The sequence below is a fragment of the Catharus ustulatus genome, chromosome 6 (genome assembly GCF_009819885.2).
Source record: "Catharus ustulatus isolate bCatUst1 chromosome 6, bCatUst1.pri.v2, whole genome shotgun sequence".
Taxonomy (NCBI): domain Eukaryota; kingdom Metazoa; phylum Chordata; class Aves; order Passeriformes; family Turdidae; genus Catharus; species Catharus ustulatus.
Window position 1 is genome coordinate 57,562,605 of NC_046226.1, and position 13,761 is coordinate 57,576,365.

The 13,761-nt window shown below is 40.1% G+C and overlaps 1 protein-coding gene across 3 annotated transcripts in view; it reads left to right on the forward strand.

Moving 5' to 3' along the window:
* PRMT3 (protein arginine methyltransferase 3) overlaps positions 1-4,964 on the forward strand; it is a 55,074-nt gene extending 50,110 nt beyond the window's left edge. For 2 of the 3 annotated variants that reach the window (XM_033062130.1, XM_033062131.2), the window contains one exon: positions 4,332-4,964. In XM_033062130.1, the coding sequence (XP_032918021.1) occupies positions 4,332-4,441 (110 nt within the window). In that variant the 3' untranslated portion in view covers positions 4,442-4,964. The remainder of the gene's footprint in view (positions 1-4,331) is intronic. The other variant, XM_033062132.2, reaches the window with a different exon arrangement.
* Positions 4,965-13,761: the final 8,797 nt, after the last annotated feature.

Genomic DNA, 13,761 nt, shown 5'->3' on the forward strand with positions numbered 1-13,761 from the left:
AGGGGCCCAGTGAGAAACGTGGTGGCTGCTCCAGCTGCATGACTGTTTTGTGGCTTTGCTACATTCAATTCCAGCTGTGGAATTGTCTTCCCTCCCTGCTGCCTGGCAGCCAAAGGGGGACGGGGGGCCTTGCTGGAACGGGGCTCAGCTGGCCCAGAGCCGCTCCAAGCTGGCGGCAGGGCAAGAGCTGCAGGCTCCCTGGCAGTGCTGGGGTGGGGAAGGTGGGACTGGGATCTCAGCAGCTGCCTGGGCCTTCTCTGCCCCTTTCTGTCAGGGGCCCAAGCATCAGAACCTGGCCAGGCCCACGGGCTGTGCGAAGGGGTCTGGGGTGGTGTTGTCTCTACTGAAGCCAGAAGGGAAGGAGAACTTTCCCAGAGTTTGTTTGTTACAAAATGTTAATCTCACAGAGTCATGTTCGTCTCTTGCAGTGGTTTAACCAGTTGTCAGTTCTCAAAACCAATCAGACATGGTTTTTATCAGACATAGAGGAAGACCAGCTGCTCCTCTCAGAAAAAAATCCTTCCATGGGCTGTCTTCAGTGCCAAACCAGCACAGGTTCAAACAGCAGCAACAATCTGGTTTTCTCAGAATTTTGTCACACTGCTGAGAGGAAGTTTGGGCCAAGGCTATACAGTTTAGAATCTCCACTACAAAAAGTGGTGAATTAATCCAGTTCTGGGTGAGTGAGTTTGGCCACTCTAGCTCTACATTGTGGAGGACCTGGTCTTTATCATTCTCTATGGCAGCTCTCTGAGGTGCCTGAGCTATCTCTGTCACCCATAGTGCACACGCATTACTTTAGGCAGCCACACAAGCCTGTCTTGCCTTGCTCAGCTGGCAGTGCAGACATCTTTGCAGCAGCCTCATTCCTGGGTTGCCTTGAGCACTTGAAACATGTCAATTTGGTACAAAAACTCCTCAGAGAATATACTCAGAGTGTACGTGGAGAAGACAGAACCTCAGGATAGTTTCAGCAGAGGTTGAACAGAGATGCAACGGAAAGGAGCTAGCAAATAATTGATAAAAGTAGCCAACCCAGTGGAAGGATATCACAGGTCACATGGATATACCAAAGGGCAGAGGCTGCTGCTCAGAACAGAAACTGCTTGTTGGATCACACTGGGGTGGAGATTCAGTAATAGAAGTGGCTAGAGAAGAAGGTGGCAATTTGTGCACAGCTGCAGGTGCCTGCAGTTGGAGAGGATGAATGGGAAGATTAAGGATAAATTCCTGAGTTTAAGGGAAATGCTCTTGGTCCCACTGCAAACTGTTTCAGTATTTTCTTGTTTTCCATTGTCAGAAGATAGCTGGTATATGGAAACTGCTTTCTACCCAGAGTAATGCTTCTGAGACTTGCTGTTTTTTCAGTTGCATACTAGAGCTCAGTGTTGCATTAGATAGTGGATCCAGTTAAACTAGATTGTGTTTGAATTGTCAGCTTCCAGCATCCTTTGCAGAGTGATATCAAATCATGCTGGTTTGTGACTGGGAAGGCACAAACCCACTCAGTAGTTCTTTAGAGTGTAGGGAATTTGTAAAGGTACTTTTCACCAACAGTTCAGTAGTTCAAGTGTGTTTAGCCCAAAGCCCACTGCAGTTTTCTGGCAGCTCTCTGAAACAATTCCAAGTGAGCTCTTTTGTAAGATTCTTAAATTTTAATGGTGTTCAGAATAAATAATGATTTGAGTACTGTGTTTTTACTTGTTAGCTTCGTCAAACCCTTCCAGGGGAAGGAAAGGAGGAAACCTGAAAAACCTAGATTGCTGGCTGCCTTTGGTAACTCTTTGAATCTTTTTTGGGATCAGAGGGAAGAGACACCAAGTTGTATTGAAAGGCAGGGTAGTTCCTCACATTACAAGCTCATTGCCATGGGTCATTCCAGGTTTTGAGTGGATGTTATGGATGTGCATGCAAGGCACTGTGTAGAATCTTTGGTTTTGATCAAATCCTTTATAGACTGAAGAAAACATGATTGTTGGGCCTGAGCACTCTTGGTGATAGAGGATCTCTGCACTGAGAGGTTCCTTGGCTCACAGACTGCAGGCTGACCTCGTGTGTGATTGTATTGCACAGACATAAGTGACAGATGCAATTGTTTACAGTTTTACTGGTGGTAAAAGTCAGAACCAAAATAAACTGCTGTGAGTGTCCAGAGCACAGGCACTGCAGAGCCTGCAATCAGACATGCTTTATGTGACAGTATATGACAGTCAGTATGGACATAGGCATGTCTTTTTTCCTGTACTAGCCAAGCTTACAGAGCGCTTCTAAATTCTTCTGCTTTTTCCATTTGGGGGAAAATTTCAAGCCTCCCCAGAGTATAATGAAAATGCAGGGAGGGGATGGTAATGGATTCAGTTTTGTCCTAATCAAACTGCAGTGGCACTGTGTGGTTTGCTTGCATTCAGCTGAGCGTGATAAGAGCAAGGTGATGCAGCTGAGTCCCAGAGACAGCTTCCTCCAGGCAGCTCCTAGGACAGAGAATGGGGGAAAACATCCGTCATTTTCTATCTACATGACGTTGATTAATTGTTCAGAACTGCCTTTTGGTTACTGCTGTGGTTTGCTTCAGCCATTGGAAAAGGCTGCTCAGAAAAGCACATTTAATATGGTTACAGCATAAGGAATAGCTGGGAAAAAATGAATGGAATGCTTTGTTTCATTAACTATCTTTACAAACAAAATCTGAGCATTCTGTTCTATCAAGTCAGCTATTTATGAAATTATATTTAAGCTTTTGATTCATTTGTTTTATTGTTTTGTATTAATGTTTTAAATGGGAAAATTGAAGTATGGATTAATTGAAATAATGGAATTTTATTTCTCAGAGGCTCTTTAATCTTACTGAATTGTTATCACAGGATGTTAAAATAAGTAGGTCATTGTGTTGCAGTTTTGAAAATCTATGTGTTCAAAGCAGGTTAAATTCCCTAGCTAGAGTGAGACTATAATGCCTTTTTTTCTTTATCTTGTTCTTTTGTCTGGCAAACCTGGCTCTGTTTAAATAATCTGTGAAATCGTTTTCACAATTCTCTGCAAATTGCGTTGTGTTATGTCTGTATAGGAGTTACAGTGGAATCTCCAGCTAACTGTTACATCATGAAAAAAAAAACCCAAAATGATAATTTTTTTTTTTTTCTTCTGATCCCTGGTACTACAGTCATTCTTGCTGATAAGCCTTCTTTGATATTTGTGCTGCAACCTTTTAGAAAATGTCCTGCATTTATAATTTATAATTTGGACTTTCTGTCAGTTTACTGTTTGTGGATGCAACTGAGAATTGTGCCACATGGAGACCTCCAAAATGCTTCCTGGATTTGAAATCACCTTAGTTTTGAAATTGCTATTTGTTTTCATTTTTGTAACAAGGAAGCTTTTTAACAGGATATTAACAATGGCTTTTAAAGTCACAGTGAGTAATGAACAGCTGGAAAATACTTTGGATGCAGTAAGATAGAAAAGTGGCAGCAGTGGATGTGGCTGGTGTGAGCAGTGAAGATGAGTGGGGCAAGGGAGGCCTGATGGAAGAGTAGCAGGAAACTTCTTGCTGTAGATTGGGATCACAGCCTGCTGTAATGTGTTCAACAGAATCATCTGTGAGGATGTAGCTCTTTGGGGTTTAAAATGGTGGGGTGAGGTGGCTCAGCAGTGGAGTTCCTAAATGTACACATTTGCAAATGTGTGTGTTTATATTTTGTGGATTGTATATTCTTAATTTACAAATACTCCTTAAATGAAAGGTCTTGGTAAGGACTGAAAAGAAACTGAGATTAGGTTTTTTCCTTTTGTATAAAAGCATTTCCTCTGGTTTAACTGAAGGATATACCTGTCAACTGTTATGGTACTGACACTTTGTAAAACAAAACCTGCAATTAATAATTTATATACTTGAAATGCCACAAAGATTTCCTGGTAGTTTTCCTACCAGATTAAAAAAATACCTAGTCAGAACTTAAATGAAATGCAGTGCAGATACAGAGCACATGACCCATACAGCAGGAAGGGAATAGGCTTTTGTGGCTACATGGTTTTAGTCCAAGATGGTGAATGTATACAAGGGATACAGTGGTTTTCTTCAGGCACAAGTGAAATATTTCGGTAAACCTCTGAGAAGTGAAGCATCAACCATAACTCAGCACCTCTCCAGGTTTAACTGCAGTTAATTTGGCTTAGGTTTGTTGTCAAGAGCTTTGAAAATGTAAACTTCTGTAGACTTTTAAAATTCTGATTAACTGGGAGCCGCTTCTCATGCAACATGCATCTTTGTTGTTACTGTGAGTGATTCAATACTGTAACCAGTGCAATTCCCTTCTTTTCCCTTCCCTTTTCAGGAGAGGCCCTGAGAGGAAGGATCACAGTCCGCAAAAACAGAAAGGATCCGCGGTCCCTCTTCATCACCCTCTCAGTGAAGGACACACAGCAGACCTACAGCCTTCAGTGAAACCCTGTCCATGTCTGGGAGGGGTCCAATTCAAATGCTGCCTTTGACTGCTGCTAACTGTTCTGAAATATCCAAAAATGGTAAATTCCTGGGTTTGTGTGTATGTGCACACACAAGAATATGGAAAAGTTACCTAGAACTGAGATTTACAACAAAATCAGATTCTGCTGCTTCACACGGTGTGAGGAAAGCAAGAAAGATGGGTTTGGGTTACCTGAGACTGCTAGGTGAGAAAAAAGGAGCCTAGTCTTGCTGTAAGGAAGAATAAATATGATCTCTCAATAATGTTTTATTCTTCCACTGGCAAAATCCTTGTGTAGTATTTTTTTTGTGAAAGAAGCAGCTAAATCATGTCTCAGTGCACCTCAACAGTAGCTGGAAAATCCCAATGGGAATATTTTTGGAATTCCAACTGCAAAATTGCAGCAACAAAGATGGTATTTTTACTACACTTCTGCAGTTTAAAAGTTGTACGTATTTCAGTTACTTTTGTCTAAATAAATAAACCTAGTGTGATACTTAATGTAGTTGTTGCTTTCCTTGTGTTCTGTGTAATTGGAAGTTCTGTCTGTCCTGTGATGGCTCATTTATTTGTGCCTACAGTTTTTTCCTTACTAACCTGTTAGGGCATAGGTGGGTGGAATTGTGTATCTTAGCAGCTTTAGGAAAAACACAACAAACAAAAAGCAGTTGCTGGAAGGGTAGGTTTGGTTTGCCTTCTTATAGAAGCACTGGACACCCAAGGGTTGACTGTTCAAGGAAGGGGGGTGTGTATGTAAGTATTCATTTTCATTCCCTTTGGGCTCCTTAAAGGGCCTGATTAACATGTGGGTGTTCAGGAGCTCAGCTCACATAACAGGATTGCTCAGGTGCTGATTTTAGATCCCTCAGTTTATGCAAGTAAGACAGCACACAGTTCTTAAATTCTGTCTATTTTCAGGATTGGCTTTACTGTAAAAAACTTCATAAAAAACGAAAGATGCAAGTTTTATTTCCCAGTAGTATCAGGGAAGTGGGAATGTGCTACAGTTATAGACATGGATGAGTCTCTGTGTGCTTCTAACACTTGTCTAGCTTGGTGACATAAATCCACTTTGGTCTTGTTCAAGGCCCTTCCAATTTGAATTTTTTTATACTTTTGTAGATTCTCTGTGTAAATATTGCTGTAGAAGGCAAGAAGAGAAGAAAAAGAATGCAAAGGGAGAGCAATGCAATGCCCAGTAGAGAATTTTCCTAGCCTTGGGTTGCAGGGCTAAAAGTTAAAAGAAGCTTGAAAATGTGTAAATGCTATTTTAAAATAAATAAAGCCCCCCCAAAAAACCAGCTCTGCTGAGAACAGAGGATTTGGTATCATCGAGCCAGAAGGAAAATGTTCTGGAAAGACTTACATTAATGTAAAGCCTGAGGAGGGTCATTTAATAAAGGCACTGGATTTTCAAAGAACTTCAAATACACAGGTGGACACTGATCTAATGGTGACTGTCTCACAGCTTTCTGTGGAAATAACCCATCAATTACAGGAGGCTTTTTTCAGTCTAGCAGTTGAATAATATGGGATTCATCTGTCAGCACACTCAGTTGTTTACATTGCCTAATTGTAACTCTTACGAATTAAATATTGTAGGGAACAAGATCAATAAACACTCAATGGGATTCTAATGATTGAGTCTGAGGCAGAAAAGTGGAGAGTAACTATTTGGAGTAGAAATGCTCTTGAATTTGTGACAGATAATAATCCTTCATACAAATGTGATCTTTTATTCTATGGCACAGGGTCAATGTGGCCAAAAATGCAAATAATCTGTAGCTGAACTAAAAATTCATAAATAAATAAACAAAATAATGTGGAAATGGCTGTTATTCTGCACCATTCATGGAAACATTTTCTCCAGGTGCTGGGAACAACTTGTTCATCAGTGATTGGTGTATCAAATTTGTAAGTATTTTTTAACAATTGCGGTAGCCACAATTTCAGACCTAAATTTATTAATTTAGTGTGTGCTCCTGTATTGAGAACAGAAAGAAAAGGCTCTCTCAGTAGAGAGCCTGAATTTCACTTATCATCTGACAGCATTTTCTGTTACACCAGCTTGTCTAAATTTCCCTCACAGGATTTATTTCTTCAGCAACAACATCTTACGTGACAAAACCTTTTTTTTTCTTGTCCCCAACTAAACAGTATCAAAATTACATATCCTATTGGTTAGATCTCTGTAACTTTGAAATTCAAATGAGGCATTTAGTTACCTGCCTCTCTTAGAGGTCTGTTTTGTCCTGTTCTTCCCTCTCCTTCCCTTCCCTGGTGCTGCTGTGGGCAGGTGCAGTTTTTGATGCAGAAGCAAACCCCAGTGGTCTTCTGCTGCTCTCTCCACTGCTCATTCTTCACCTCATAATTCTCATTGGACATGATCCACAAAACTATTTACTGCTGGCTCATTCCCAGAGCATCTCTTGTGTCTGCCCTTTAGGTTTTTCCTGCTCTGGTGTTTTTTGTTGGTTTTCATTTTGTTTGAACTTCTAACGTGCCCTGACAGCATTCCCTTTTTTCTAATGACCAGATCTGTCCTGTCTTATGCTGCTCCTCTTCTCCCTGATCCTTTCATTTGAAATGTTGAATGTGCAGCTATTCTTGGGAGATGCAACAACCCCTGTACAAATCTAATCTTTGCTTCAACAACCAGTGCTGCTCAGAGTGTGCTTGGTTTGCAGGCACAGCACAAAGAAGATGCAGATGCAATAAGACATATACAGACAAAGGGTTGTCACAGGCCTTGAAATGTATGAATAAGTTGTTTTTGCTAATGGAGAACTGCCAAAGCACATTTTAAAAGTCTGATTGGATCTATGATGCATATCTAGGAGGATATAAAGAAAAAATAAATACAATTGATGATTTCAGGTCAGTTGTTAGATGCATGAAGAAATATAAGATGGAATTATGATATCTTCCTTAATTTGTAATTTCATGCATAAACAAAGCCTTTTCTTTAACATCAGAAAATTTAGGACTCTTAATTCACTTTATCAATTCATTTTGTGAAACTTGCACACAGCAAAGGAAATATGAATACATGAGGGTAAAGGCATGTCTGTTTTCCAAGAGGATAAAATTTGCCTGACCCATCAGTTGCAGCTGGCAACTTCAGATTTAATGGGAAAGTGTCTTCATTTGCAAAACCAGGGAAGCTGCATGGTAGGTATTAGCAGTGTCATGTGAGTTTGTATATAGGAGCATTTTTTGGGGCTTATGGGGGTTTTTTTTTTGGAAACTATGTTTTTTGCCATGCTTAATAATGAAGTCCAGCACTTCTGAAGAACATTGTAAAGACAGAAGTTTTTAATGTTTTGTCCCATAGTTAACCTTTTTCTCAAGGAGTGTTCTTTATCAGCAGTTATCAATCTTTATTCATGCTGAAGCAATTTGCAGTATACTTAGCCCAAAGTCAGAGGTGTTAAGATTGTCCAGTGATTCATAAAAGTTATTTTAATATTCAGATAAAACCTGAAGGTTGGCCTGCCTTCTACTTGCAAATCTGTGCCCAAAGTCTGTGTACTTTAAGATGAATAACCCACCTGAAAATGGTATGGATGCTCACAGCTCTACTACTTATTTAATGTTAATGATATGTTGGTTTTTTAAATCTTGTCTTCTGCAGTGCTTTTAAATGTTTAGCTAAGCTGCAAAATTATCTTACTGTTTCTACCCATCAGAGAGCAGCTAAGCAAGAGTGACAAACTTGAAAGCTTCTAGTCCTTGGTTACAGAATGACTCTTCAGTGAGCACCATGCTGGGGTCTCTTAACAGGATTTTTGTGTGTGCACCTCAGTTTGACCTTCTAAATTCTGTCCCGTGGGGTGTGCTGTAATGAGACAGATCCAGCTTCTGTGATCCAGAGAAAAGCAAAGCCTCAATTTCAAATAAAGCTGTACAGAGGATTTGGAGAGCTGCTTTGGGAGATACAGTTTCTAACTAAAAATGTAGGCTGCTAGCAAGGTTTGAAGAGTTTTATTTCAAGGATGTTTCTCTCCACTCTGTTTAATAGTGCCTGAAGTTCCCAGCAGTAATGACTCTTAGCATTTTCTGTCACTGGTTTAAATTATCTGAAGGAAAAATTGCAGAAGTGTGTCTTCCCTGAGGTTTGTGGAAGGACACAGCCCAGCTATGGCTGGCTGAAAGAGGTAGGAGGGGGAGTTGGAAGATCAAGGGTTGAAAGTAAAGGCTTGAAAACTAAAGTGATGATTTTATTTGTAGAAACCAGGTTTAGAGGTACAATTTGCTACTGCTTTTACTACATGGATTGACTGCATAGTAGCAGCATTTAGGTGTATTCAAAGGCAACCAAAAATAGTCATGGTCATATATCTGAATACACAAACTTGGAAAGGAATGGCAAAGATATTTTACGTTGTTTTGTTTATCCAGGCATTGACGGATGTTAAAGCTGGTGAAGTAGTGGCATCTAATTAAAAGACAAATACCTTATTTCATGGAAAGGGAAATTGGAGGGAAAATCTGGCTTTTAATGTCGTGAGCACTGCAGACAAATTTGCAGAAGGACTTATGCAATTAAATAGGTGTAGAAAACATGCAGTTTTAATTGCTTTTATATAACTGGACAGAAACATGAAGATGATTCCGTTTTCCCAGTTTAGTAAAAGTTTAAACACATACTGTTTGATACCATTTTTGACCTTACATTAAATTCTTAGGTCGATAATTAACTTCACAGGGCAAAGGGGTATTGGTAAATACCAATTCAATGGTATTGGTAAATACCAATTCAATGGTATTGTTGAGCAGCAAAGACAGGAGGAGAAGCCTTCCTGCTGGTGAGGTACCAGGAATTATTCACAGGGTGTTTTGAAAGCTCATGCTTTTTCAGCACCTGAATGTAATGTGTAAATGTCTGATCCCTGGTGCTCACCAATTAGCTCAGAATTTTTATCTGTTTTGCTAATTCCCATATATCAAAAAAGAAACAAACTTCATTTCTATCTCTTTCTGAATGGCAAAGGTGTTACTGTGTTTCTTTGAATTACTGGTGCCTCCAGGTTCCAGCACTCCCTGAACTCCTCTGTGGTAAATGAAAAGGCCTCACTGATCCCATGGAAAAAAACTACTATGAAACTATAAATTTCTGGATTTATAACATTTCCACTACTGTTCCTCTACCAATTAACCAAAGTAAAATAAAAGACTCTTAATGATAGCAATAACAAATTAAAGGGGAATAAAGCTTACTCAACATGTTAATTCTATTTTGCACTTGGGTACTACTCAAAACATCAGTGCAAACAGAGTGAGAGCAAATATGTCCCCTGGAAAGCAAACTGGCTGAAGTTAGCCTTTCACAAGTAAGAACTGCAACCCAAATAAAATTATTCTCCTTGGATTCAATTGGCAGATGCTAAAATAATCCCCCTTCACATTGTGATTTGAGAGGCTTCTCAAATTATTTGCATTTCTTCCAAGGAAAAACAGGTGAGACAGTGGGTACTCATATTTTCAGGGGTTTTTTCTTACCTTTCTGGCATCTTGACACATGATCCCTTCCTATGCAAAAGAAGGGATAGATTTTTCCAGAGTGACTTGCATTAACTCAGATAGGTCACATGATTCAAGAACTTAGAGGATATCCACATCTGGGAAATTACCCTTGTGGAAACCCTTCTCATGGACATAATGCCAGTGCTTCTGGAATATAATCTGTGCCAGGTGTGCTCCTCTTGGAATCACTGCACCTGCCTTGATTTGTTTACCACTTGAGCAGGTGATATTCATAGACCAGAGTTATGAATAAATAAATAAATATCTGTAAAATTGCCATTGTTCATCCAGTATTGTCCAAACAAATTAATACTCACTGGCTTCACTCTTTAGAACCATCACTCTGATTGCAGTACTTTTCATTATGAAGTCACTCTTGCTAAGAATTTTAGCTTTTGCTTCTACATCCCTGAGTGTTGCAGATTGCATGGATGAAAGGAAGAGCTCTTCTCCAGGAAGAAGAGGGAGCTGGTAGGAGGCACACCAGAAGACCAAAGGTCCTGGGGGGCACAAGGAGCTGCACTGAAAGAGTGCTGATCTGCTCTGGGTAATGATGATTTAGGCAATTAGGCCTAAAATACAAGTAGGATGATGGGTTATGCAAAGAGAGGAGCACTGAAAAGAGGAAATTTCTTAATGATATTGACTCCTGTCACAGCACTGGACATTCTTGGAACAAAGACTACTCAACTGGAAAATTGGATATGAGGAGGAGGGGTTCTCTGACTCAGATGTTAAACTGTGCTGTACTTCTTCTTGGGAATTAATACAAAGCCTTGCACTGAGGAGAAAAAGCAGTGCAGAGTTAAGTTGCTTGCCTCACACTAACACATGCACTGGGGTTAGTTTTGGGAGACTTGTGCCTTTAGAACAGTCACAGCCCTTGTGTTTGTGGAGATCCCAAAATGGATTTGGCTTAGAGAATAACAGATGTTATGTGGTATCCCAGAGGTAGAAATAATGCTGTTACCATTGGTTTGCAGTGACTTTGACCTCCTTTAGGGTAACAATGATCTGGGCTGAGCAGCCTAGTGGGCATGGGTATCCCCAGGGTTTTTAACTTCTCACCTGGAACAAACCAATGTCCTTTGCAAAAGACAGCAAACCATGGCAGGAAACACACTGCCAGCTGAGGAAAATGGAAGAAGTGGGGGTTTTAGTTAATCAAGGTCACTTAATGTTATCAAAAACAGAGGATATTGAGGTGCAAATGACAAGCTTCTTCTTTAATTATCAAACTATTCAGCTCTGATCAAAATTTTCTACAGTGACTGAGGATTTTATTTTTTTTAATTGCTTTGATGAAATTTAGATTTGTATTTTTACAAGTTTGCCTTTCTGAATGCAAGCTTCTCAGAAACTTGAAGGCAATCTCCTTTATAATGCCTTAAATGAAAGATAATTTAAGATTTTTTCCTCTAAAACAGACTTCCTGAACATCATTTCTTCAGAATAGGTTGATCTATGTTTTAATATTTAAAAGCTATCATGCTTTTTCTCATCTTCCTATGTTAAAGAAGCCCCACAAGCAGGTGATGTGGCATGAGAGTGGGAGTAAATACTCCATCTTTCATGGCTTTCAGATCACCTTTTAATCCATTATTTTGGTCGAATCTGAAGTTAAAATCTAAATGCAACACCTGGTTATGTAATACACCATGGAGTTAAGGTTGTGGCTGAACCCATCCCTTAATGGAATTTTGTGGTTTCACAGTGAACTGTTTTTCTGAATCAGATGTTTCATGCCTGATTTATTCATCCGTGTGACAGTTAATTACTTTTGAAGTAATTGAGACATTATTGAAGAAAGTGTGTGAGAGCGCTGTCAGCAGGAAAACCTCCACAAAATCAATATTGCAACATCATCTGGCACAGGCTGCACAGAAAAGTTTAGGATGCCCCATCCCTGGAAGTGTCCAAGGCCAGGCTGGATGGGTCTTGGAGCAACCTGGGATAGTGGAAGGTGTGCCTGGCAGGGGGGTAGGTACAAGATCAACTTTAGGGTCTGTTCACACCAAACAATCCTATGATTCTCTGATCCTGTAGTCTGCTCTTGTACTTGCCATCTGAAAACTTTGCTTCAGTCAGTGGAGTAAGCAATAAATGGCTGTTCTTTTACCCCAGTACCACCATTTCTCTGCTCACATGGATTTATTCCTAGCAAGAAATTGTCATGACAGTCTACAGAGTTGAGAAAAGACTTTCAACAAGCTTTGATGGGAGTTTATTTGGTTTGTGACAAAATGCTACTCTTTGAAATGCCTGCCAGAACACACTTGGTTTTCTTGAGTTCTGTCATTTGCTCCTCTGGGACTATTCTGTGCTTAAATGTTTTTAATAAATTCCTGTGTTTGTAGCTCATGTTAGAGGAAAATTAAGCCACTCCTATTAGTCAGAATGTCCAGCTAATATATTACCAATAAACCTTGTTTTCAGTAGGTCATTGCCAATCAATTTGCTCTTCAGCATATTCTAATGTTGCTGGCTGTGTTTTTAAAACACTGAAGTGTACTGATCCTTTGGAAGAGGACAAATACATCTTTTTAAATCACCTTCCCAATGCATTGCTTGATATGTGCAGCTGTTATTATTTGAGGAGGAGGGGAAGTGATCAATCATTAAACTTACTATCTGTTTAACGTTTGCTATGCACTAAGCAACACCTCACCAGTCTCTTTGGAAAGGTGGTGTGGTGGAGAACCAGAGGGACTAAGGCACTGGGTAGATCTATCATATGCTTTTTTGGATAAAATACTTTAAATACAGTCTCTTTCCAGAGTGCCTCACCTCTACCTGTCTTCCATAAGGAATGAAAACTTAGATGGGGTTAGCCAAGTGTAATTTACCATTTATCTAGAGATGAAGCTGAATTAAGGAGAGAAATGCATAATTCTAGTCGGTAACAAGAGTGTAGGTGACAGGAAAAGTTAATAATACCTGCAACTTGGTAAAGTGATTGCCTCAACCTAGAGCAGCGTATGGTTTAAGAAAACATCACCAGATCCTATTACATTTTCCTGTGCTTCACAGAAGCCTCTGCAGGTCATATTTCTCTTTCCTCCTCACTCCCTGCAGCCTGTTGCAGCTCACACTGTGAAGCTATTTTTCATGCTCAGTAGTATGGAAATAGAAGGGAGAGAGATGAGCTGTCACCTGGAGGATTTTTGCAGGAGGTTATGCACAGATCTGATGAAGGGCCAGGGGAGAGATGGTGCAAGTGACATTTCATCTTTCTGCAGTACATTCCAGAGACTAGGGATTGCTCTAGCTTGCTTCCCTCTGATTGTGTGGAATTTGAGATAAATAAACCACGAGGGTTAATACCATTCTGGCTCCAAATACAAACTTTCTATGTTTGAATGTTCAGTGGTGATCACACCAAAAGTAAGTACTGAGTATGCACATGCCCCTCTTTTCTGCCTGGGACTGCCCAAGGGGAAGCCATATGTTCATGTCCTCCTGCCTGTTGTATCTAGATCTGAGTTTTGAAGCAGGTTGTGGTGGCCTTGCTAGCCTGAAAAAAAAAACCCTAGAGATTCTGGATCAGCCCTCTTTGAGCACTGCTGACTCTGTCAGCTGATATCAGGAGCTACTGGTAGCTTTTAGATCATCTCTGCAGAAGAAAGAGTTGTGCTTGTCCTTGGAGTGTACATTCATTTCCAGTCTGATTCTGGCTTTTTTTTTTTCTTTCCCTGTATCTCATACCTGCTCCCAAATTGTGATTGTCTCAAAGTTGAAGGGTGTGTTTGTATGCTCCTTCACTTTCTTGGGG